The sequence below is a fragment of the Ictidomys tridecemlineatus genome, chromosome 4, assembly GCF_052094955.1.
Source record: "Ictidomys tridecemlineatus isolate mIctTri1 chromosome 4, mIctTri1.hap1, whole genome shotgun sequence".
Lineage (NCBI taxonomy): Eukaryota > Metazoa > Chordata > Mammalia > Rodentia > Sciuridae > Ictidomys > Ictidomys tridecemlineatus.
Genome location: NC_135480.1, coordinates 108,239,818 through 108,264,143, shown reverse-complemented (window position 1 = coordinate 108,264,143; position 24,326 = coordinate 108,239,818). Strand labels below are relative to the sequence as shown.

Below are 24,326 nucleotides of genomic sequence, written 5' to 3'. Positions count from 1 at the left end.
TTTATGCAAGGGACTTTAAGCATCCTTGGATTTTCATACATATAGGGGTCCTGGAACCAATCTCCCATAATACTGAGGGACAACTGCATTTCCTTCCTGGACAGATTTCTTTTCTAACTTCCAGCTGCCTTTCTTTGACTTTCCAGAGAGAAATAATTACAGTCTCCAATTCTTAAGCAACTTCTATATGCTAGGTACTTTATTTATATTTGTTATTCCACTTAATCCTCACAATAGATTGGGTAGGAATTACTTCTCTAACTTCTAGAGATAGGGAAGGAAAGTCAGAATGACTTAGAAACTTGTTCAAAATTCCATAAGTAATATGCAGAGCTCAGCCTTGAAGCCAGAATGATCTACCTCTAAAGGCAACTCTGAATGCCTGTGGAGCTCCCTTCTGAAATTCTCTAATGTTTCTGTCTTGCAGAACACTGGCCTGCACTCTACCTGCTGTCTTTATGAATCTTTTGTGCTGATTAGAAACACGTAGCAAATGTTCTACCAATTCCTTTTTTTAAAAAGTGGGTATGATCCAACATTTATTAAAACAAAGATGGATTAAGAATAATTAAGAGGGCTTGGGTTGTAGCTCAGTGTTAGAGCACTTGCCTAGCATGTGTGAGGCACTGGGTTTGATTCTTGGCACTGCATATAAACAAACAAATAAAAATAAAGGTCCATCTACAACTAAGAAATATTTTTAAAAGAATAATTAAGAGCTTATTTTATATCAATAATTTATTATTCTAAGTATTAGAAAAGCTGGAATTCTTACCACCTTTGCCTCAGAACTATTGCATTATAAATTCTGGGTAAATGAAACACCACCCAAAAAGGAATAAGTCTCACTTAGGGGGCTAAGGAAGATGTAGCTATAGTTCAGTGGTAGGGTACACACTTAGCATGATGAGACCCTGATTTTGAGCCCCAGCCTCCAAAAATAAAATAAATAAAACACATACACATATACACACACAAACCCTCAAACCCCCCTCAAAAAAAACCAAAACTATTCTTTCTGTGGAGAACTGTATTGACTTACATGGGATGTTTAGCCCTCTCAAAACATTAATACTATGAGAATAGAGCGGTTTTCTATAGTCAATTCTTTCTTTTTGTTCTTTTTACTTTTTTAATGTTAGGGGTCAAACCCAGGGTCTTCACATGCTAAGCATATACTCTACCAATGAACTACATCCCCAGCACCTTACAGCCAATTCTTAAGATATTTCCAATTCTGCAATGAGGCTTCCTTACCTGCAGTTCAGGTCCTTACTTCAACCTGTTTCGCCTTACCAGACCCATTTCCCACTGCCCCAGAATGGGTCAAGTCTAGTGACTCCCCTTGGCAGGTAGACACCTGATAGTCCACATCTGGCTCCTGGGACCTCAGCAGCAACAACAAGATAATGTTGTGTCCTTGTCCAAAGCCATGGAATTGAGTCTACTACTGTCACCTACTCCAAGAAACAGTTTCCTCCTCTTCTAAAGCTGGCATTCTCTTAGTCCTCCTGCTCCCCTAGACCTGCTTGTTCTTTTTTCTTATTATCTGACCTTAGCTTGGTTTTCTCTCCACTGTGGTTATTCTTACAATTGCACTTTCCTGTCTCTTATTCATTATATCAGGTCCTTAGTTATGTTTGTCTCACCAGATATATGCACAAAAGACCCTCATTCATTTTTTTATATTTATTTTTTAGTTATAGGTGGACACAATATCTTTTTTTTTATTTGTATGTGTGCCTCACACATGCTAGGTGAATGCTCTGCCTCTAAGCCATAAGCCTAGCTTGCCTTGTTCATTCTTTATTCCATTCAAAAAAATATTTATTGCAACGCAGGTATGTCCAATGAGTTTCAATTTTTCACCTTGCTAACATTTTTTTTCTATAATTTATTCAAATAGCATTGAAACTGAAATGGGAAGGCTTTTTGTTGCCAGGATCCCTTGGAGGAAATAAAATGAGATGGGATAAACATGGCCTTTTCCAGGCCTGGCTTTCCCCTTCTGTTTCCACTCAAACAAATAACTGATATGCTTACATTTCTTGAGCTCAGTCATGAAGCCAGGCATTGGACAAGACAAAGCTGATGATGGCAGTGGTATCACCAACATTTGTGCTGTCTCCAGAACTCCATAAATTACATGAAATGAATTAAACCAAGCCAGCAAAAATACAAAAGAAAAGTTTGATGGAGGAAGTCTAGCTATTGTGAGGTTTTTCACCCCAGTGGATCAGGCCACTGGTATATGGATTCCTGGGGCCCAGATGGGGTTTTGGTCAACACTAAAGCTTTGGTCTCTTCCCTGTTCTGAGTCTGTCCATGCTGGCCCCCAGACCTTTGAGATCAGACTGACTGGAGAGCTTCACCCTGAGCATCCTGCCTGGTCTCTGGCCAGCCAAGGATAGAAACCCCTTCCTAGCTAGACTTCTCATCATGTGACACTAATCTGAATACTGACTTTTTTATCCTTTGCTTAATGTCCTCCTGATTCCTGGTCCTGGGAAAATATTTTCTATTACCCTGTTCCTCTCTGGTTTAAGCTTATGTCATTCTGAGCTCTGGTCTGACCAAGAAGCATGCTCACAGGTCATGGCTGGATTGGTCCTTTTGGTTTCCTCAGCTTCTCTGTTGTCAGAGTTCACTCAGAGCCCTGTCTCTTCAGTGTCCAGGGGGGCTAGATGACAACTGCCATTTTGTAAGTGCCTCTTACCACTGTGTATGTACATTCTCTTCTTTATGATATCCACTTATTCATTCTACAACTGCTTGTGACTGTCTACAGGCAAGGACTTGTCTCCCTGAGTAAGACCAATACATTTTCCTATCCTGAAGCTCCTCTTCCTATTAAGGGGCTCCTTCCTGTCCCACTTAGCTTCATCCAAGTTTTCTTGCTTTGATCTTATTCACTCAGTTCAACTTGACAGTTCAACCCACCTCTCCAAGTGAGACATTCAAGTTCCTCTGGGTGGAACTGGAGAATTTACAACTACTTGAGATGTTTGCAGTTGGAGATATGGAAATTACTAATCGATTACCCCCAAGAAAAGAATGAGTGTATGTCTTCACAAAACCAAAATTTGTGAGGACAGTAGCACTGTGTGAGGGACTAGAGATCAGGGAGAGGAAATGAAAGTTATTTTTTAAAGTATCTATCAGATGCCAGAGAATTTGCAATCTGCTTTTTTTTTTTTTTTTTTTTTTGGTACCGGGGATTGAACCCAGAGGGGCTTAACCACTGAGTCACATCCCCAGCCCTTTTTTATATTTTATTTAGAGACAGAGTCTCTCTGAGTTGCTTTGGGCCTTGATAAATTGCTGAAGCTGGGCTTGAATTTGTGATCCTCCTGCCTCAGCCTCCTGAGCTACTGGGATTACAGGCATGCACCACCACATCTGGCTGCAATCTGCTTTTATTTAAAACCATCATTTGAAGTGATTGTTTACAGATGAAACTGAAGTTCAGAAAAGTTGCATGAACTTCTCTGAGGTCACAGCTGGCCAGGCTATAAGGGCAGGTCTGTTGACTCTAGGCCCAGTGCACCTTCCACCCTATCACAGATGCCTGTTTAAAGATGGGGATAGGGTAGAGAGGACTGGGAGAGGCTCTTCCCTCTTTCCCCTGGGATCAGGGTCCTGTGGGCTGAAATGAATAACAAGGCTAAAGACAGAGTCTGTGGTTGGGGTCTGAAAGGCCCACTCTGGCTTGACCCCCAGCTACTGGCTCTTTCCTTTGCAGAGTTGCACCAAGCCAACAGTTCTCCACTGCTCCGGGGTAGCTGTTCCACAGAGCTCTGGGCCCGGGAATTGGGAAATAGAGGTTCCAAGAATCTTTCTCAAAACACAGGTGAGAAGGGGTTTCTGAGAAGGAAGTGAAAGGGTGAGGCGGGCTATAGAGGCCCACCATTCCAGTCCCTTCTGCCTGGCTTCTCCTTCTGTCCCTGAAGGAGGCTGAGTGGTTGGGCTAGGAGGCAGGAGCTGAGGGGCTGTTCAGGCAGGCAGACTGGGGTCTGGGGCCAAATGAGATTCTGCCAGTCTCAGCACCAGACTCTTGTTTTCCAGGAGCTGTGCCCCGAGCTCTGGTGGCCTGGCGGGCCCTGGGACCACAACTTCTCAGGAATTCAAATGATCTGATGACTCGCCCTCTCCCTCCAACACCCCTCTCTCCTTGTGGAACCCTGACTCAGAGTCAGCAGACCCAGTAAGAGGGTATGGGGTCAGGAAGCAGGGCTGGGAGACTAGGTGGATGAGGAATGGCACTAACCATCCTGCCATCCCTCCCTCACCCCAACCAGGCACTTGGTGGAGCCCCAACCTCCCTCTGCCCCGCTGCCAGCAGCCCCCCTCTCCATCCGTACTCCCTCCAGGCCCCCCAGCCCCCAGGCCTCTTCCCTCTCTGGTCCCAGTCCAGCTTCCAGTCACCTGTCCAGCTCTTCATTGTCATCACTGGGGGAGGATCAGGACAGTGTGCTGACCCCTGAGGAGGTGGCCCTTTGCCTGGAACTCAGTGAGGGTGAGGAGACGCCCCGGTGAGTAACCAAAGAACTTCAGTGAGTATCTGCCTAGACTGGAACATTTCTGCCACTACCCTAACCATTGTATTATCTCCCATTTTGCCTTTTTCTAGGAACAATGTCTCTCCAATGCCAAGGGCTCCTTCACCCCCCACAACCTATGGATACATCAGCATCCCGACGGCCTCAGGGCTAGCAGACATGGGCAGGGCTGGGGTAGGAGTGGAGTCTGAGGCAGGGGGCTTGTTGTGCCCACCTCGGCCCTGCCCCACCCCCACCCCCAGTGAGGGCTCTCTGGTCAATGGTTGGGGCTCAGCCTCTGAGGATAATGCCCCCAGTGCCAGAGCCAGCCTTGTCAGCTCCTCTGACGGCTCCTTCCTCGCTGATGCCCACTTTGCCCGTGCACTGGCAGTAGCTGTGGATAGCTTTGGTTTGGGTCTGGAGCCCAGAGAGACAGACTGCGTCTTCACTGGTACATGGGACCACCCCATCTTACTCCTCATCCCCACTATGTTAGACCGTATCCCCAACCAAGAGACAAGGCTTCTCAATGGTCCTCATCTCTTTGTCATCCTTTTTCCTCTGGCCTTTTATCCATACTCTCCCTACACTTGCCATTCCCAGGGCTTTCTCTTCCCTCCATTATGGGCACTTTTGTCTTGGATTATCCTTGCTCTTTCATTTGCCACAGGTTTAGTTATTTTTCTTGGGGGCAAAGTATAGATTTAGGATTAGTAAGACGGGCTTGGAAGACCTGATAGGGTGTATGGGGAAGAAACACCAAGGGCCAGCAAGCCCTGAGCTGCCTTTTGCTGATGTATAAATACTGGGGCCACTCTGCTAGACATGTTGGAGCTGAGCCCAGTTGCTCCTCAACCTCTACTGCAGCCAGGGAAAGAGGAAGGGTGTGGAATCACACAGGAGTGAGAAGACATGTGGAACACAGAGGGAGAGAAAACAAAAGAGACTGTGGACTAGCCTTCCCATTAGGCCCTGGGGATACAGCCACTGGGACCAGTGGGTTGAATTGGGGCTAGATTATGTTTAGGACTGGAAGTGTACCCTAATCTAGCTGGTCCTAAGTTTTCTGTCCTAAACTGGTCCCTAAGGGCTAAAGGCTAGTCCCCCCACTGATGCCTACCCTCTGTGACAGATGCCTCATCACCGCCCTCCCCACGGGATGACCTCTTCCTGACCTCCACCCTCTCCCTGCCCCTGTGGGAGTGGAGGCCCGACTGGCTGGAGGATGAGGAGATCAACCATGCCCGACGGCTGGGAAGGGGGCTGCCTCCCTGGCCCCCTGACTCTGGGATCTCTTGCCAGCGAAGTCAGCTGAGCTGTCCTGTTCCCAAGGATGGCAGTGAGTGTCTGTCTTCTAGCTAATGTAGTGATCTTAACCTGAAGAGTCCTAGGGAGGAGTCAAGAGGCAGCCTGGGGTCCAGCAGGAAAGGTAGAAGCAGGGGGCTAACTCTGCTTTCCTTCAATTGCTTCTACAGATTCCTCCTGAACCATGTCCTTGAGATTGCCAGAAGAGCATCGGGACCATCTCTCCTGTCTGCCCACAAGGCCTGGTGTATGGCCTGGGGGTCTTGGCCTCTGCTTCTTGCAGTGGGAGTCTACCTTCTTCAGCCTCCAGGAGATTCCACAAATGAAAGCAGAACTGAAGCCCTCAGGAAGCAAAATATCATCTCTACCTTCAGGACTCTCTCTTTTGTTCCAACCACTCCCACAATCAAAGCCTGTGGCCTAAGGAACAGCCCTGTCTCCTGCTAGCCCCATGAGAAATGGGGGAGCCAGTGATGTCTCCATGGAAAAAAAAGCAGCAGCTAATGGAAGAGGGCTTTGGAGGAAGGCACTTGCAGACTCCCTTTAGTCCTCCCTGGGATCTCTTCTAGAAACCAGCTCAACCCTCTCCCTAGCCACACTGTGTAAAGAAAATAAAGAGCAATGTATGTAGGCAACGAGACCCTACCAAGTGCTAAGGCCAAGGGTTCGAGCTGGATCTAGGGAGGAAGCTAAAGGAAAGGAGGTGTAAGAATGTAGGACAAAAGCATCCTCCCCATCCTGTTGTCACTGAGTTTAAGGAACTAGACATGATGAAACTGTAAAGACTTGAGTTCTGTGAAATCGTTTCCTGGGGGCATTATTTGGGGAGGGCACTTGGAGAGATGGCAAGAGTTCCCCCTGGGTGAAAAAGAGTGGAGCATTCATGGACAGTCACAGAGTGTCCCTCATCTCTGTCCTGCAATTGAAGGGAGAGTGAGGTACATCTGCCAGATTTTAAGCAAAATCCAGGAAAGGGGTGGGCAGGTAAATTTCAAGCTCTGCTGATCCTGCAACTTATCCTGAGTAGAAAATTCCTGCTTTCTACAGTTCCAGCCCTCCTCCACAAAGACCAGTCCCAGATGGTTCCTTAAAAATAGACAAAGTAGCTATATTCCATAAAAGGTAGAACCACCTGTGATGGTTGGCTACTGAACACTCTTCAGACAAAACAGCAGAACAAAGAGATGAATGTGGGTGCAGGACTTCCAGCGCGCAAGCCACTGAAAGCTGCTGGAGAGCAGGCTGACCTGAGTCTTCCTTACAGGGTGGGAAATGTCAGGGGCAGAATCTACAAGTTGCAGGGCATGAACTGAAGCACAGGAAGATATCTCTGGAGGGCCAATACAGAAGCAGGCTCTATAGGGATGTACTAAAAAGGCACTTTCTTCTTGCCTGGGTGTTCTCCCATAAGCTTCTTTTCTTTGGGTTTTTAAAACTTGTTTTTTTGTTGTGAAGGGCAAGTTCCCTTGCAGAAGATGGGGAAGACAGACCCAAGGGGAAGGCAGTAGAAGCCTGACTCAATCCTCTGAAGGTGGAACAACTATCCTCATTAGCTATTTGGAAAGTCTGTGTGGTTGAATTAGGTAATGGTGGGCTTTAGCTCTTTCAGGAAGCAGGATGGGTCACTTAGCACCTGTCCTCATCTAGTGCTTCTGCAGACATTCAAAAGGATGCTGAAACTACCAGTGTAAACTGATCTTCAGAGCCTTACAACTCCCTTGTGCCCCTACATATTGCATAAAATAAACAGAGCCCAGGGCTTGGAACAGACCCCTTTTATTGTCTTTTATACAAATAGTTCTCATAAAAAGATGGAAAGGGAAGTCCTGGCTTTCTGGCTTCTGAGCCATTTGAAACCATTGAGGTCAATGGGCTTCAGTGAGCCCCAAGCATCATTGCTGGGAGGGAAGAGGGCTCCATCCCTGCTCCTTCTGGCTCACAGCTTTGTTTACCATGAGAGGATGTTACACCCCCTGCCCCATGGAACTCTCAATATTCTCACTGCCTCATCAAAGGTCATCTTGGTTCCTAGAGAGTGAATGAGAGAGAAAGAAAGAGAGACTGTTTGGTTAAGCCCTGGGTCAGGGCAAACAGGCCACAGTAATGGATCAGCCTTTCTCTCAATCCAGTTCCACAGGGTACCTATAGACTCTTATGTGTCATCTTGCTCTCATCCCTTATCATTTCTTCTGGGGAACTCCTCCCTTCTCCCTCACTCATTCCCCTCCTTTCAATCTCCTCTGCAAGCCCTTTCCTGTTTCCTATTTTCAGTCACTCCCTAGCCCACCCTCGCTAGCCCTGTGCATCATTTCTGTGTGATCTCTGGCCCCCACCTCTCGACGTTTCTGTCCTGGCCTTTGGCTCTGGCTGTGGCTCCGGCTCCGGCTCCTGCTCCGTCCAGGACCCCGAGAGCCCCGAGAGCTGCCAGAACCCCTGGAAGAGTTGCTGCCAGCAGTGGAACAGTTGCTGGTGGCCTGGCCACGGGACAGGAAGCTTGGTCTGCCATATGGGAGCCAGGCCTCTTCTGCAGCACAACAGAGAAGGGCAGCTGGGCACAGGCAGGCAATAGAACATTGCCACTCAACCACTTGCCACCCACTACTATCCCAGCTCTGAGATGATAAAGGAGTAGGTCCAGGCACCATCATGCAAGAGGCTGAGAAGAAAAAGAGAACGCAGTACATGGCCTTGACATAATAGGAGCTCAGAAACATGGGTAACTCCCAAGCAGAGATAGCCTCAGGGAAGAAAGAACACCTAGACCCCACTCTTCTCTTGTTCTGGGCTTCAGTCCAGGGAAAGGATTTATCTCAGGGACCTCAGGGGATTTTGCTTAGCGAGAGACAAGAGAGTCTTTGACACTGACCAGATACACAAACCCTCCTACCAGCTTCCAGTCCCCTCCCTGCTGCCCTGGCCCTCCTTACCATCTGGATGGGGTCCCCGCTGGGCCCCCAGAGGCACCACCTGCACAACTCTCCTCTCCCCACTGTGCTCTCGCTCCAAGGAGGACATGCTGCCTGCTGCTCTCAGCCCCAAGGCCCAGCTTACCTCCTCTTCTGGCGGTGGCAGGGGTGGTGGGGGCAAGTCTGGAGAAGAGACCTGTTTTCAGCAGAGTCTCCTGCCTTACTGACACTAATCTTTCTCCCACCTCCATTCCCTGACACCAGGAGGCTGCAAATGAATGGCCCAAAATTTGGCATCACCTGCTCCAGTCCCTAGAACCCACCCTTAATTTCCTGCCCATAATCCCTACTGACTGTCACCATCTCCGAGGTGTAGGATCCTCTCACCCCCAGGGCTGTGTTCCCTCTTATAATGAAGAGCCTTGGATTTCTTCCGGATTCGGGCACCTGGTCCTTGAAGTGGAGGAGTCATCTCTCCAGGTACCTGCCGGGTTCTCCCTATAGCATTAGGAGATTCAAGGAAGGACAGGTAAAGTGAGGAAATCAGGCTTAGGAACTTGAAGCAAAGGGAAGTAACCTTTGGAGGGAGTGCAGAGAGGTGGGGGTAAGTTGAGGGTCTACAAACTCACCTGGGGCACTGCTGGTTGTACTGGGGACAGGGCTGGGGCCGAGATGGTGGGAGGATGTGAGGCCAGCACTCAGGCCAGCAGGCTTCCCTTCATAGCTACTCAGAGTGGGCTGGGACACACTGAGAGGGGAACTTGGCCCAAGGGGCACCCTCCTGCAATGACATAAGGCCTCAACATTTGCTCACTCCACAAAAATTAGGTGTCTACTATGTGCCAAGACTGTACTGGACACTCAGCCTAAATCAGATGGAATAGGACATAGCCCATCCCAGAAGACTTCCCAAGCTTGAGAAGCATGAGGAAGACCATGTTTGAAATGCTACAGGAAGCTTGCAGAGTCTCTCCAATGAAGAGATAGTCAGAAGGGAGTGAGAGACTTTGTCAACCTCCATGTTCCTCCCCAAATCACACTTCCACCCTGACACAGCCCTGAGATCTCTGTACCCCAGATTCATCTATCCATCTACCCCAACAACCACTGAATAGATATGCACTGAAGGCTTGTAATATGTAAAGCACTGTAAACCTCCCTACCTGGGCATCTGATGGAGATGGGGAAGATCACTAGGGGGCTGGGGAGGGTCAGGAGGTGAGGGGGTAAGAGTGGCTGTGGACTGCTGTCCATAGGAGGGTGTGGGAGAGGGGTTTTCCCCTTGGGGTGGAGCAACCAGGCACCCTCCACTGGAGCTGGGCTCAATCGGGTGGCTTCTCTCAGGCATTGGTGGGCACCATTCTTCTGACTCTGAGCTGAGGGCAAAGAGGCAGGAGAGAAGGAAAGGACCAAGCAGCTTCTATACCTTCCCTTTGGCCTTCCTTTTGCCCTCTCCCTTCCTCTACCAGCATCTCTGCCCCCCTGCCCGAGGGGCTCTAGGCAGATCCACAGTAGGAGGGGCACCTGAAGTAGGCAGCATCCTTACCTGCCCTCCAGATCCTCCTCAGGCCCCTCTGGACAGCTCAGTTCACAGGAAGGGGGAGGTGGTGGCAAGGCTTCTGGCCAGTTCAGAGAGGGCATCTGCACAGGTTTCCCCAGAAGCTTCACTTTGCCTCCCCTGGCTCCTGAGAAGAGTAGATGGAGACACATCAAGAATGGCAGAACAATATGGAAAGCAGTATGGAGACTCCTTGGAAAACTGGGGATGAACCCTCCCTTTGACCCGGCTATCCCACTCCTCAGTCTATACCCAAAGGACTTAAAAACAGCATACTACAGGGACACAGCCACATCAATGTTTATAGCAGCACAATTCACAATAGCTAAACTGTGGAACCAACCTAGATGCCCTTCAGTAGATGAATGGATAAAAAAATGTGGCATTTATACACAATGGAATATTATTCAGCATTAAAAGAAAAGAAAATCATGGTATTTGTAGGCAAATGGATGGAATTGGAGAAGATAATCCTAAGTGAAGTTAGCCAATCCCCAAAAACCAACTGCCGAATGTTTTCTCTGATTTAAGGATTCTGACTCATAATGTGGTGGTGATGGGGCATGGGAGGATTAGATGAACTCTAAATAGGGCAAAGGGAAGGGAGCAGAAGGGAGGGGGCATGGAGGTAGGAAAGATGGTGGAATGAGATGGACATCATTACCCTAAGTACGTGTATGAAGACACGAATGGTGTGACTCTACTTTGTGTACAAACAGATATGAAAAATTGTGCTCTGTATGTCTAATATGAGTTATAATGCATTCTGCTGTCATAAATAACAAATTAAAATAAATTTTAAAAAAAGAATGGCAGGAAAGGGCCAAAGATGAGACATATCAGAAGGAAGTATCAGCCTAAGTGTCAGAGGGTTAGGGTGAAGGATGCTCTGGACAGGGCTAATGTGGGGATATTAGGAATTGGGGTCATACCACTGTCCCCTTGGCTCCATTCTGGAGGAGCATACTGGCTCCAGGTGCCTGGGTCCCCTGATGGTTGTTGGGGGAATCCCCCATGGAAGGTCTGCAGCTCTTCCCCTGCTGGGTCAATGGTGCTATAGACAGGACCCTCACCAGGGGCAGCAGTGCCCCGGGCAGTCTGAGCCAAATATAGGGAGATTCCTGCTTCTGAGAAAGAAAAAGAGGGAAGCCCAGTGGAGGAGGCAGGAGGCAGAGATAGAAAATAGAGGACAACAGGAAAAAGGAGGGCAAAAGGAGAACACACCAAATCAACTCCTCCCACCTCAAACCTTACATGTGAAACCAAAGTGAAGAGCAGGTCTGAAAGACACTCTCCTAATTCCCTAGCATACTCCACTCAGCCCCAGGACTGACCAACCTCAGGAAGACTGGACCTCCTCAGCTCCCTTCAGTTTGCCCGAGTAGATTAAGAGAAGAAGGCAAGGCTGGGTGTGCTCCTAAGGGAATTAGAACTCCTCACCATTATAGTATCTGTCATCTGGGTCAGGATTGCTGGGGCAGCAGCTTCCCCTAGGTTCCTGGGCTGAAGGGCTTCGAGAAGGGTGGGGCCACGAGTCTGCCAGCCATGGGTAGGAGGCAGGGCCAAGGCCTATGGGTGGCCTGAGGGGGAGAGGTAAATGTTGGGGACAGAGATCATAAAGAGGCCATTAAAGGTATGGCAGGTGGCAGTATTTGGGAGTCACAGATAGTAACGGTATGGATGGGGGTGGGATTTGGGAGATGCACAGTATAGGGAGGCCTGAGAGAAAGGAGTGGGCCCTCAGTGAAAGAGATTATCCTTAGCAGACAGGTTAAGAGAATTACCTGGAACTGGCTCCAGAGAGTCCCTCTGAGTGTGGGAAGGACACTGGAGAAGATGAGGGGGAGAACCAGTGAGAGGAGAACCAGTACTGGGGGTCTAAACCTCACTAGGGCAGAGAAGGCTTACCTGCGGGTGTGTAGGCAAAGGAGGCTTCCAAAAAGGAACCCGAGGGAGAAAGAAGAGGGAAATGAGGCGAGGGATCAGATACACCCATATGCTTGTTCACTCCTTGACCCTGGTCCCAATTCTAACATTCAAGCTGCACACTGGACCAATTCATCAGAATTTCTGCGGGTGGGACTCAGGTCTCAGAATTTTTCTAAAGTTCCCCAAGTTATTCCTTTATGTAGCAAGATCAGAAACCACTGACCTCAGACTTCAGCATATCTGCAGAGACGCCCCTTACTGGGGAGTAGCAGAACTCAGGTCGCCTCATTTCAGTAGACCCTTCTTGCCATCCAGACCTCTCCTCAGACCTTTACCTCCTGGGATCTTGACCACACCCCCTCCATCCAGGGCCTGCCCCCTCCCCTGTCACGAAGTAGGCTTTGCTACTTACTGAGCTGCATAGTCCGCCCTCTTGTCTTAGTGGCAAACCTTACCCCTTCCGCAAATCCAGGTCCCGTACCCTCATAGCCCACCCTTTCCCCCTAAAATCCCCTGGCCTGGCAGTTCCTCGTGCCACGGTGTCTACTCCGAGTGGCTGAACTCTCGCTGCGACCCCTCCCTACTCGCCCTGCCCGGCTCGCAGAGAAGCTGTCCCTCGCCCCCGGCCCATCGGCCCCTCCTGGTTTCCTCCAGGCTCTGTCCACTCCGAGGCCCGAGCACGTTCCCCTGCCCCTGCTCTCACCCGTGTAGTGGCTGAGCTCTTTGCGCTGCTTCCGGCGCCGGTAGAGGGCGGCGCAGAGCCCGAGCAGCAACGCCCCGCAGGCCGCACCGCTGCCTGCAAGGAAGGCAGGCTCCCGCAGCACCCTCGCCAGCCGCTCCGCCAGCCCCGGGCCCACCTCGAGCCCAGGCTCCACTCCCGGCGGGGACGCTGTGGGGGTTAGGGAGGTGAGAGAAGTAGGAGCCAGAAACCCAGGAGCTGGGGAGGGGCCGTCCCTGACCCCACAGGCACTCTACCCCCAGAAACCCAACAGTTTCCCAGCCCAGCTCTCCCACGCCCACCTCCGGACTCACGTAGCTGCACTAGCACCGGGGCACTGGTCACGCCCACGCCAGCGCTGGTGGCCGCCGCGACCAGGGTATGGTAGAGCAGACCCGGCAGGAGTCCCCGCAGCATCACGGAACGTGCCCAGCCCGCCACAGACCGGTTGAGGTGGAAACGACTATCATTGCCCAGGCACCAGATCTAGGGAAAACAGACTTGTTTTAGGGAATCAGGAGACAACACTATGAAACCTCTCTCCTCTCCCCCAACCTCATCACAGCCCCAAAGTCAGCCCTATATTCCTTCCACATTAAAACTAGCCTAGACTCTCCCTCTCCCGTCTCTCCCCAACCCCAGTCCCTTCTCAAATCCTGTACCTGGTATTCAGTGATGACCCCATTTTGTTGAGAGGGCAGTGGAGGCTCCCAGGACACAGTGATACTGCTGTTGCCATCACCCCCCAAGGCTACTGCCACTCCCTGGGGGGGACCACTGGGAGCTGGACCAGGGTGGAGCATGGTGAGAAAGACACAGACAGTCATTGCAAGTTGCCCCAATCTTCCCTTTCCTGTTCTTATATCTTAGAGAACTGAGAGGCACCTCTCCTTTCCACCTACTCACCTTGCCCTGTAAACTTCCACCCTACACACTTCCTCTCCCCTCTTGTCCATCATCAATTCTGTGGCCCTACTTACCCTCCTCAGGAATGTTCCTGGTCACAAAGGGGCTTTCAGCCCCCAGCCCCTCCTGGCCTTGGGCTTGCACCTTAATCTGGATTTGGGTCCCTGGTGGGAGTCCTCTTAGCACAGTACTTTGCTGGCTTGGGGTCTGTAGATCCAGCACTGTCCAGCTTCCCCCATTAGGGCCTGCTGCCCTCCAGGATACCCGGAAACCTTGTACCAGCTGGACCGGGCCATCCACCTATAGAAGACAGAACCAGGTATACCAGAGCTGGAGGCAGGGGCCACACAGGTCCTCCAGACCAAGCCCCTCCCCTCCTCATGCCACTTTCCCCATCCACTCACCTTCCACTCTCCCATATTCATTCTTGGATACCCTCATGGCCTCCATCAACACCCCCACCCTTAACCTCATTCCTGGGCTATACTCACAGTCCAGGACACCTGCAGAGTCCGGGGCCCTAGGACTATGGGCTCCTGCATTCGCACAGCCACTTCAGCCATTCCCCGTTGGCCTCTCCATGGATCCTCCACTGGCCTGGTTGGATGACTGTCTGTTAACCAAACAGCCCACTTAGTTGGGGCCACAGGGACAGGAAGACAAGACTGAGGGTGTGCTTGTATTCTGCCTCTACCCTGCCTCACAGACTGTACCACTTAGTACACCAGAGGACACCCAGAGTCAGGAGCAGGCAGGTCAGGGCAATAGTTTGCAGAAGTGGGCCCAGTGTCTAGCTCAGTGTTCTTCCTGCATGACCACATATGTATCCTATAAAGGCTTTAAAGTTCCTCATCTCAAACATGAAGATGGCCCTTTCAAGATGCCTTCTAGTCTTAACAATTGATTGGGTAAAAAGGCTCAGAAGTAAGGACTATTGAGATGAATGAATACCCAATTCCTTCTTCCCTCCCTCCTCTCTCTCTCTCTCTCTCTTTTATATTTTATAAGTAGAACTTAACCACTGAACCACATCCCCAGCCCTTTTTTATATTTTATTTAGAGACAGGGTCTCTCTGAGTTGCTCAGGGCTTTGCTAAGTTGCTAAGGCTGGCTTCAAAATTGTGATCCTTCTGCCTCAGTCTCCCAAGCTGCTGGGATTATAGGTATGTGCCACTGCATCTGTCCCTCCCTCCTCTCTTGTCCCCTCTATGAGAGGGAAACATGACCTCCTATTCCAGGCTGAGCCACCAGAATAGACCTGACATAGCAGGAAAGAACCCTGAGCTGCCGTGGTGCCATGGTTTTGGCAGAGAATGCTCCGTAGTGTTACATGTCCTGCCCAAGAGCCCAGGCATTCTGATCTTACCCTGGGTGCGGACAGGCTCAGAGACAGGGCTGGGTTCACTGAGGCCCCAGGTTCCCACAGCTCGAACCAGGAACAGGTAGATGGTATTGGGCTGCAGACCGCTGACTGTATGTGTCTCCAGCTGCACACCATCTGCCACTGTCCGCCATGTGTTGCCAGCTGCTTGGCTATACCAGGAATAAGGTGACAGTGTTTTCTAAGTCAGGAACCCCCAACCTGTCTACTCCATCTAAGGAATCCTGCTGCCGCCTTACCTTGTGAGAAGGGACTGGATAATCCCTCCTAATAATAGCAGACCCTAAGGACATAGGGGTTTGCTCTCCAGGTTTGCATTCAAAACTTTCTCCATACCTGAAGGCCTCTATCACATAAGAGGTGACTGTAGCCCCAGCCTGTGGATTGGGCTTCCAGGTCAGGGTAATGCTGTTCTTGGTGATCTCAGTGACCACTGGCTGAGAGGGAGGGCCTGGCAGGGTACTCAGTTCTGTAGGAGGATCTGGTGATGCTCCCCAATCTTCTGCAGTGGTAGATAATCATTAAGTAGAAGGATGGAAAAAGTATGACCTCAGTGTAACCTGCCTTCTTCCCAGAAGAACTGTGGGACTGCAACAGTGGTGGTGGCCATAGGGTAGCATAGTGTACTAACCCCTACTCACATCTGCCTCCCATTTGCACCACTTCTGTCTTCCTCATCCCTACCACCATGGCCATGGCATTTGGAAGATAAAATTAGTCCTGGGATTTGGGGAGGTATTGACTACCTTGAAGCAGGTTTGGAGAAGGGTGCTGGCAAATCAAGGGCATGAAGAACAAACTCACCTCGCTTCCTAAGCCAGCCACTCCATATGGCCTCTCCTATGGAATTCTTGGCCACACAGCTGTAGAAACCCATATCCATCTCCTGCAGGAGAGGGCAGAGCACTGGTACACTGGTAGTGGAGCAGAGTAAGGTGAGGGGGTGAAGGCAGGTAATAGAAGGATGAAAAATATGCCAGATACTTTAGAAGGTCTGAGAGAGCAGAGGGGTAAAAATGTGATCAGAGGCCCAATGGGAACTTCCCAGAGTTGGGAATGTGGACCAGATAGCCATTCATTCTTAGTTACAAAGAGCCCCAGGGGTGGCACTCACCTGCATACTGGTGATGTACAGGGTGCCATTGGCCATTAGATTGAACTGGTGGTCATCCCCCTGCAGCCACTGTCCATCCTTCTTCCATCGGACATTGGGCTGAGGGTTCCCAGTCACTCTGCATGGCAGCCACACAGAGGAGCCAAGGATTAGTGTCTGATTGGCTGGTCCCTGGAGGATGACGGGAGGGAGCCCATCCAAGGAGGCTAAGAGGAAGAAATCAGGCATCTTAGGAGAGGAGTCTAGTCAAGCAACCAGTCCTTCCCCAGTCCTCATTCTCTACTTCTTCACCTTCCCTTGCCCCAAACCTCCCACTAATCGGAGGGAACTTTGATAATCATCTGTAATCTCTGCCTGGGATGATTCTGTGCTATTCCAAACTTCAAAGACATGCTTCAGAAATGTGCCCCTCACAGACATATTGCATAGCATCCAAGAGAAACTCATGTCTTTAGGCTATGTTTTTCCAGACTGTGGGTCTGGGTCCAGCCCTCTCTCCATGGGCAAATACCTCCTTTTATCTCCAACAGGGCCTTGGCCAGGATGCTGCCAGCCACACTGACAGCCTGGCATACATAGTAGCCAGCATCCTCACTCTGCACTTCAGTGATGTTGAGCTGTCCTCTTGGAGAGACTGAGAAGCGCCCTGTAGGCTGAAGTGACTGGCTAGGGAAAAGCAGGACCTGCAACAGAGTAAGGGACCAAGATGTAGAAAAAGCAGGCAGCTGGGCAGGGAGAGTTCCCCAGACTTGTCAATCTCAGAATCCAGAGAATTCCTAAGGTTCTAGTTCACATTCTGCCCTCAACCATTGATGTGACCTCAGGCAAAAAGGAATTTTACATGAAGGAATTTTACTAGAAGATTTTGAGGACAACTTTATACCCCTGTGACTTACTAGTTGGGAAACTCTGAGAAAACTTAAACTTTTCTTTCTTTTTATTTTCTCTCTCTCTCTCTCTCTCTCTCTCTCTCTCTCTCTTTCTCTCTCTCTCTTTTGTACAGGAGATTGAATTCAGGGGCACTCAACCACTGAGCCACATCCCCAGCCCTATTTTGTATTTTACTTACAGACAGGGTTTCACTGAGATGCTTAGTGCCTTGCCTTTGCTGAGTCTGTCTTTAAACTGGCTATCCTCCTGCCTCAGCCTCCCAAGCTGCTGGGATTACAGGTGTGTGCCACCACGCCCAAAAAACTTAAGCTTTTCTGAGCCCCATTTTATACAAATTTGATTCTTAGGGGATAGTTAGGAGGATTAAATGAAGTAATAATATGGAAATCTTCTAAAACATTGTGTGATAAATGTTAAATATTTTTCCCTTCTTTCTGGCTCTAATAGTTGATTTTAGATAGATACATGTAAAGTAAGAAGACAGGCTGGGTCTCAGGTTGAGATTCTGACTGACATCTATCCCCATGCCCTTTTACTATCACCACTGTCATTCTGTGAGAATCTTATTAAAATGCATTGGTCACAGGTGCTAGAGAAGATTAAAAATTGTGGCTACAGATTTGGAATACAATAGTAAGTTGCCTGGTTTTCTTGTGGAGTAGAGATAATCGGCTTATTTTATTATACTGACCCTGTTTCCTAGTAACAAAATTTCCACCTTCCCTTACAGTGAGTTACTTATGTTCAAATTTCAGTGACAATTCTTTCAGGTTGTGTGATCTGGAATTTGTTTGCTAAGTAGAAAGAGGGTGATTGTTAGCTTCCCATAGTGGAGAGAGCTATAAATAGGCAACGGAAATAGTTTTCTACCCTGAGCAGCTTTAGTTCAATTCTTGGTTTTCACAGCATTGTGTTAGTTCCAAAACCAAGGCCCCTAGGGACCTGGGAGAGCAGGAATCTAATTGGATTTGCCTCATCCTCAGGACATCTTTGCCCAAAATAGAAAGATTCTCCAAGAAATTATCGTCCAGGACTGTTTCCTACCACCTAAACATATTACCATTATTAAATAGTAGTGTTACTAAACATATTACTGTTTTTTTAAAGTATCCAAATGTTCCAGTCACTTTATATTCATTATCTTATTTAATGCTCCCAAATAATTTGCAAGGGTTTCTAGGGGTAAGATACCAAAGATAAAAACAGATGCCCCAGAGAGAAGTTTGTGGAATGCAGAGACAGGAAGGTCCAGATAAAGAGCTGATGAGCAGAGTTTTGGAAAGGGCCACCTACTTGACTTCCCTCTTTCTGCCAGAAGATGGCAGGTGGGGGGTTTCCTTTGGTCTCACACTGGAAAGCCACATTCTCTCCAGGAGCTGCCATCTGGTCTTGGGGCTGGGTTACCAACTGGGGTGGGACTAGGCAGGGGAGTGAGATAAAGGAAAGGGACTTAGTGGTACTAAGGAGAGTGAAGGAACAGGAGAGAGAAGCCCAAGCCTTGCTTAAATAGAAGCAGACACCCACCTCCCACTCAAGTTTGTTTAAATTTCTCTTTTCTCTCCTTCCAGAAGTCTCAGGCAACCCACCCACATCTCCTGCTCTTTCTCTCCCATTCTCCTCCACTGCAACCCATCCTGCATCTTCCCTCATATCACCCCAGTTGCAGGCAGTCCCAGGTGGAGCCCTCACCGTGAACACTGAGGGAACCCGATGCTTCCACACGGCCCACGCTGTTCTCCGCCACACAGGTATAAGTTCCCTCATCTTCAGCACTCACTCGCCCAATCCAAAGGCTGTGGTCACTCCGGATCTCATACCTGCTCCACTCCCCACCCCCAGGCTGGGTTGGCCACAGCTACAGACCTCTTCTCTCTCCCCCAGGACAGACACCAAGGTCAGGGTACATAAAGGTAAGGCAGGATTCAACAGGAATAGAAGCTGGTACCCACAAACTAGGATGGGAGTGCTGGATAGGACAAGGCCACAGTCTCTGGGGAGGAGATTTCTCTGTGCCCTCAAGTGAGAGGATGTCTGCCTTCCAGTTTTCTAGGGTAGGCAGTCTCTTAAGCTGTTTGGGTCTCCTTACAGGCAAAAGGGGTCTTCTCACCTGCCTGTGGACAGTTCCCCATCCTCCTTGCGCCAGTGTAGATGAGGTGGGGGATCCCCCTGCGCCTCACATAGAAAATTCACAGGGGCATCAACCAGGACCACCTGGTTTACTGGTCTTCGCAGGAATGAGGGACGCTCTAAAGAATGGGAACCAGTGAATGGTCAGGGGGTCTGCACAGCTACTTACTCTCTAGGTTACCCATCCCATAATTCCAAAACTCCCAGTGCCTACCCAGTACCACAAGTTCAGCTGCCCCACTCTCCCGTTCTCCTGCCATGTTGGATGCCACACACACATACATCCCAGCATCGCTCTTGAGCGTGTATGACATCATCAGCTTCCCTCCACGAATCTGTAGGGTAATAATGGTGACTTTGGTCCTTTATAGCCATCAAAATGTGTATGTGTAAAGCAAGATCATGAAGAAGATCAATGAAATTGACCCAGGAATCAGATAAGGATCCCTGGGGTATTATGCTCCCACCTTTCTTATCTCTATTTCATCCTACCTTCCATATCTCTTACTCAATAGCTGACTCTCAGCTTCTGGTTACCTAATGCTCTCATCTCAAATCTCCCACCTCATCAGTACCAAGAAATTATTCCCAGGCCCTAAGACTTTTAGATTTGGGCCTTCCTCCTTTGAGTCTGGTCCCAGACTCACACCCTATGGCCCCACCCCTCACCGTAATCCTTCCCTCCTCCTCTTTAAGCCTTGCACTGTCCTTCTTCCAAGTCACCAAAGGTTCTGGGTGGCCCCTGGGGGGCACACATTCCATTACTGCTGGCTCCCCCACTGCCACCACCACGTTTCCAGGAGACTGCCGGAAATCATCACGGAGGACTGAAGAGAGAGGGGTGTGTAGGGAAAAAGGTCAGGAGAATAAACAGTATGATGGGACCTAACTGGGTGAGGACACAAGGATAGTGTTGTATTGGGGGTAGGTCACAGCAGATCTGAGCTTTTTCCCAGGTTCTGAAATACCAGGCTTGAATCAGACCCACTTCCTCCTCTGGCCATGATCTCGGTATTAGAGAAAGGAAGATGCTGAATGGGCTGAGTTCCCTAAGGATGATTCTTCGTGGGTTTGCCCGGTGACCCCCATCGCCCCCAGGTTCTGGAAGCTATCGACAGAACTCTCACCTGCTACTTCCAAAGAGGCGTTTCTACTAGCTGCAACCCCCAGGTAGTTGCGCGCCACACAAGTGTAGATTCCCTCATCCGGTCGAGCACGGCGCCCATGCACAATTTTCGGGAAGAAGAGGGCGCCGCTGGGCAGCAGCAGGCGGTGCGCGCGCGGATCCTCGCGTGCCGTGGCCACGCGTGCTCCATTCTTGTACCACTCGATATTGGGTCGAGGCCGGCCCTCAGCGCGACAGGGCAGTGTGGCCGGCTCGCCCCGGGAGACCAATAGATCTGGTGGCTGCTCCACGATGCGCGGCATAGCGTCTTCTGGCTCAATTCTTGTCTCTGGGGGGTGGGGGGAAGAAAAAAAAAAAAAAACTCAGATCGGGAAGTTGGGAAAGAGACCTTTTGGTTGTTTCATTTCCCAAGATTCAACTGCTGGAGTAGAGTCGTCCCCCCCCCACCCCACCCCTGCTTTGTGGGCTTCAACATCTCTTTGTTGGCAGACGTTATTAGACTGGAAAGCAGATGCCTAAAGACAAGCAGATCAGTAAAAGAATCAGGACACAAGGTCCTGGACCTACTTTCTGGATTTCCTAAAGACTGGCCTTCTCTCCTACTAAATTTATATGGGGAATAACGGGGTCATGACTTGGCATTTATACTACAGATCTAGTTGACTGTAGTTCACCCACCTGTCCTGGGTTCTCCTTGCTTAGTGAATACCCAAGAGTGGTGCACTAGAGCACCATTTGGTTTTTTTTTTCATTCTTCACTTCCATATGATCCATGACCAGCGAAATGGACAATATGGATTGATCTGGGGTCCTTTATAAAAGGGAAGACATGAATGACAGGGCTGGGGCCTCAAACTAGAAGGAAGGAGTTCTTAACTTGGTTTCTAGGATACTCCAGACAACTTCCTTTAGCCTTGGGGGTTCTGTGACATCACAGATATAGAACACAAATGATAGCAGAAGTGTCTACAATGATCCTTTTTCTAAGTGGTGTATAGTTTTCAACAGATTATTTTACTAGAGGTAGCCAAGAAAGGCAAAAACGAAAACAAAACAAAACAAAAACCCCACTGGAAAATAAATTCTATGTCCTTTGTTGCCTCGGATCAGTTAGTAGTCAAGTTCTGTCCATGCCTCTCACTTAGCCTATAGATTTCTGCCTGTTTATCTTCTTTAGCACTGTTTGGGATCCAGGAAGGATCCTAGAGCTTGTTAAATACTCATCTCTTAGCCAGGCCTTCAGAAAAGAATTTGTAACCTGTTTGGACCAGTAGGCGCCGCTGCAGTATTGTGTATTCTGACGTCCTTAAATAACCAGAGACTAGTACAAGGCGCATCTGTTCAGCGCCTCCCCTCGCCCCCGCCCATCCCACCCTGTTCCAAAATCCTCAGGGACCTCTGGCTTCCAGGCTGGGTGTAGGATTAGATTTCACTTCCTGCCCCTCCTCTTAGAAGTTCTGGGGTAAACAAAGCTGAACTGGTTACAATAGCTGCTCAATCCTGGGGACAGTTTATTTAATGTTTGGAGACAAGATCAATTTCTCTCTCACTTGGGGGAAGGAATAATTTTCTCTATCTTCTCCCCTCCAAATGGAAATCTCTGCTGCTCACGAGTACTTCCCCATCCCATCCCAGTCTCAATGTGGCACCTTCCATGGTGAACCCAGGAATGGTTAAGCTTCCAAACACTCAGGACTGGGTTCTCAGATTTTAACACTGAATAGCTATAAAAATTTGGGCAAATTATTTAACTTCTCTGAGTCATTATCTGTAGTGTTAAAGTCCCCAACCATAATGGCTGTAAAGCCTTTGGAGGAAGGATCAACACAAGATGATTCTACCATTACTTAAGGGCTCTTCTTGCCCAGCACACCCCACCTTACCATGGCCCCTATAGTCTCTACCTAGATCTGATTCAAGCAATCCCAAATATTATTTTTTTCCTCTTTACTTAACCCTCAGGAGTGATGAAAGCAGACTTAGATCTGTTATTGCCAAGATTTTATTTCATCCTGCTTTTGTGACCATTTGGGGTGCCAGTCACCCTCTATAAATTTGTTTCCTCAGCAGCAAAATGTGATTATTAACATCTTCCCTATATAACTCACTAATTTTTCAAGCTTAAATGTGACCGTGTATGATGAAACACTGTAAAAGCCTTACAGGAGTGAAGGCGTGACTCTAGGGCATCGGTGAGAAGGGGCTCTGAGCTTAAACCCCTGGGAATCCTCTAGAGTCAACAGCTTGTAGGATTCCAGCTCATTCCCCATCGCCTTCTCCATTCCTTCCATACATACCACACCCTTCTGCCTGGTTCTTTCTCCATAATTCCTGTAGACACAGCTGCAGGCTTTCTTTCTCTGGAATTTCATCCCCGTCATTCCTTGTCTCTGGAGATGCTTCTACTGCAGCCTAATGAATAGCTAATGGCCATGCTAATGGGGCTCTGGGGCTCCTCCCCAGCACCTGGAGTTCTCAACATACACACACATTGCGCAGATTTCCCTTCCTGCCAACCTTCGAGTCTCCTGCACAGTGGTCGCTACTGAACTAAAGAGAGCCGCCGAGGGATAGGGTAGGGAGTACCTTAAAAGAAACCCCCTCAAAAAGGCCTGGAAAGTGGGAGTTCCTGACACTGCCAGCAGGAGGCGCGATGAGGCTTCTCCCCTGGCAGCCCGCAGCCCACTGTTGCCGCCTCCCCGCTGCGCTTGGGGAGTGAGCGTTGTCCCAGTCATTTATTAATCACCGTAATTAGCGGTAACGACCTCGCCGCCGGCACTGCCTGCTCGCCGCATCTCTACCGAGATGGGCCGGTTCTGAGTCCTACCACTGAGAGACAAACTTAGTTCTAACTTTCCTTGAAATGATCGCTGTCCTTGTCCCCTGCGTAGCAAACCCAGCCAACATTTTGCATTCTTCACTCTGGTCCCGAGTGAATTGTTGGAAAGCTTCGAATCCTGAAGGTAGACCTGATATCTGGGTAGGTCACCAAGTGACAGCTAGGCTCAGACACGCCAGTGACCGCGCCCCCTTCACTGTCCTCTAAGCGGTGGGCGGGGGCCTTTCTTAGCTTGGGACTTGCCCATCACCAGCCATGGTTCTCCTCACCTGGAGTGGGAGTGGGAGGCAGTTGGAGAGATGTGAAGTAAAGGATTCAATAGCCACCTCCTCTGAAGCCCTCGACCTCCCACGTATACCCCCCACTTAGGTGCTCTAAATTAACCTCTGGACCCCAGTTTCCCCCAGGCGCTGAAAGACGCGGCTGAGTCCTGGACTTTTGAGACAGGAGCGCTTTAGCCTTCCTCTGCACCTAGTTCTCTCTCCTCACCCCTAGCCCGGTATCCGACGTCCCCACGGGGTAGTCTCACCGTTGAGAGAGGGGGCGCTGGGAGGCCGCGTACTGTGGTTGAGCGCCGCCAGCGAGGAGTTGAATCCGCCGAAGAGCAGCTCACTGGAGTTAGAGATGTCCCCGGCCAGGGAGTCCGCGAACAAGTTCATCTGAAGCAGCGTTTTGAGCAGGTAGCGCAGCATTGCGCGACCCGACTGGGACCGGGGCTGGGGGCTCGGGGCCCAGCCCCTGGGTCTGAGACCCGTGGGCCGGGAGCCGAAAGCCCCTCCACAGCCTCTGCGCGCTGCCGCAGCCACGGTGCCGCTGTCCTGCAGGCGCGCCTGGGTACGGCCGGTGCCTTCCCGTGCCCTCCTCCTTCGCTGGTCCTTCTCTCCACCCCCCAGTGCCAGAGTCCCATGGGAGATGGGCGTGCGGAAAGCAGGTGCCACGCCGATCACGGCGTAATTAAGGGCTTAATCCACCTCCCTCCGCACTACCA

General features: G+C 49.8%; 2 protein-coding genes across 9 annotated transcripts in view; one reads left to right on the top strand and one right to left on the bottom strand.

Annotated features, from left to right (window-relative positions):
• The window catches only part of Robo4 (roundabout guidance receptor 4), a 15,055-nt gene extending 7,442 nt beyond the window's left edge, over positions 1–7,613 (top strand). For 3 of the 4 annotated variants that reach the window (XM_078047244.1, XM_013364852.3, XM_013364855.3), the window contains exons 13-16: positions 3,743–3,850; positions 4,066–4,204; positions 4,299–4,532; positions 4,631–5,814. In XM_078047244.1, coding sequence (XP_077903370.1) covers positions 3,743–3,850; positions 4,066–4,204; positions 4,299–4,532; positions 4,631–5,240 — 1,091 coding nt within the window. In that variant the 3' untranslated portion in view covers positions 5,241–5,814. Of the gene's footprint in view, positions 1–3,742; positions 3,851–4,065; positions 4,205–4,298; positions 4,533–4,630; positions 5,878–6,013 lie in introns of those variants that run through there. The other variant, XM_005339529.4, reaches the window with a different exon arrangement.
• Positions 7,604–24,326, bottom strand: Robo3 (roundabout guidance receptor 3). Of its 5 annotated transcripts, XM_005339528.5 has the most exons (28): positions 23,868–24,312; positions 20,501–20,827; positions 20,043–20,200; positions 19,588–19,708; positions 19,354–19,492; positions 18,936–19,063; positions 18,540–18,664; positions 16,867–17,038; positions 16,356–16,561; positions 16,046–16,127; positions 15,578–15,743; positions 15,227–15,393; positions 14,352–14,473; positions 13,935–14,160; positions 13,617–13,738; positions 13,269–13,440; positions 12,940–13,125; positions 12,216–12,239; positions 12,092–12,134; positions 11,748–11,887; positions 11,240–11,434; positions 10,296–10,434; positions 9,913–10,125; positions 9,379–9,530; positions 9,137–9,247; positions 8,771–8,932; positions 8,177–8,367; positions 7,604–7,871 (listed from the first exon to the last, which is right to left on the bottom strand). In XM_005339528.5, the coding sequence occupies exons 1-28, from the start codon at positions 24,028–24,030 to the stop codon at positions 7,860–7,862; spliced, it is 4,164 nt and encodes a 1,387-aa protein (XP_005339585.2). In that variant the 5' UTR covers positions 24,031–24,312; the 3' UTR covers positions 7,604–7,859. The 5 variants fall into 5 exon arrangements, with proteins under 5 accessions (XP_005339585.2, XP_040141399.2, XP_077903369.1 ...); XM_040285465.2 differs by lacking the exon at positions 8,177–8,367 and having other exon boundaries at positions 23,868–24,316; XM_078047243.1 differs by lacking the exon at positions 9,913–10,125 and having other exon boundaries at positions 23,868–24,316.

What these genes read in the sequence shown, in the direction of transcription:
- Robo3 (XM_005339528.5), bottom strand. Translation starts at nt 24,030, where the DNA reads ATGCTGCGCTACCTGCTCAAAACGCTGCTTCAGATGAACTTGTTCGCG. An exon ending in GGGTTCCCTCAGTGTTCACG is followed by an intron (nt 18,665 to 18,935) that starts GTGAGGGCTCCA and finishes TCCCCTGCCTAG; the next exon opens with TCCCACCCCAGTTGGTAACC. An exon ending in GGCAGAAAGAGGGAAGTCAA is followed by an intron (nt 17,039 to 18,539) that starts GTAGGTGGCCCT and finishes ACTCTGTTGCAG; the next exon opens with GTCCTGCTTTTCCCTAGCCA.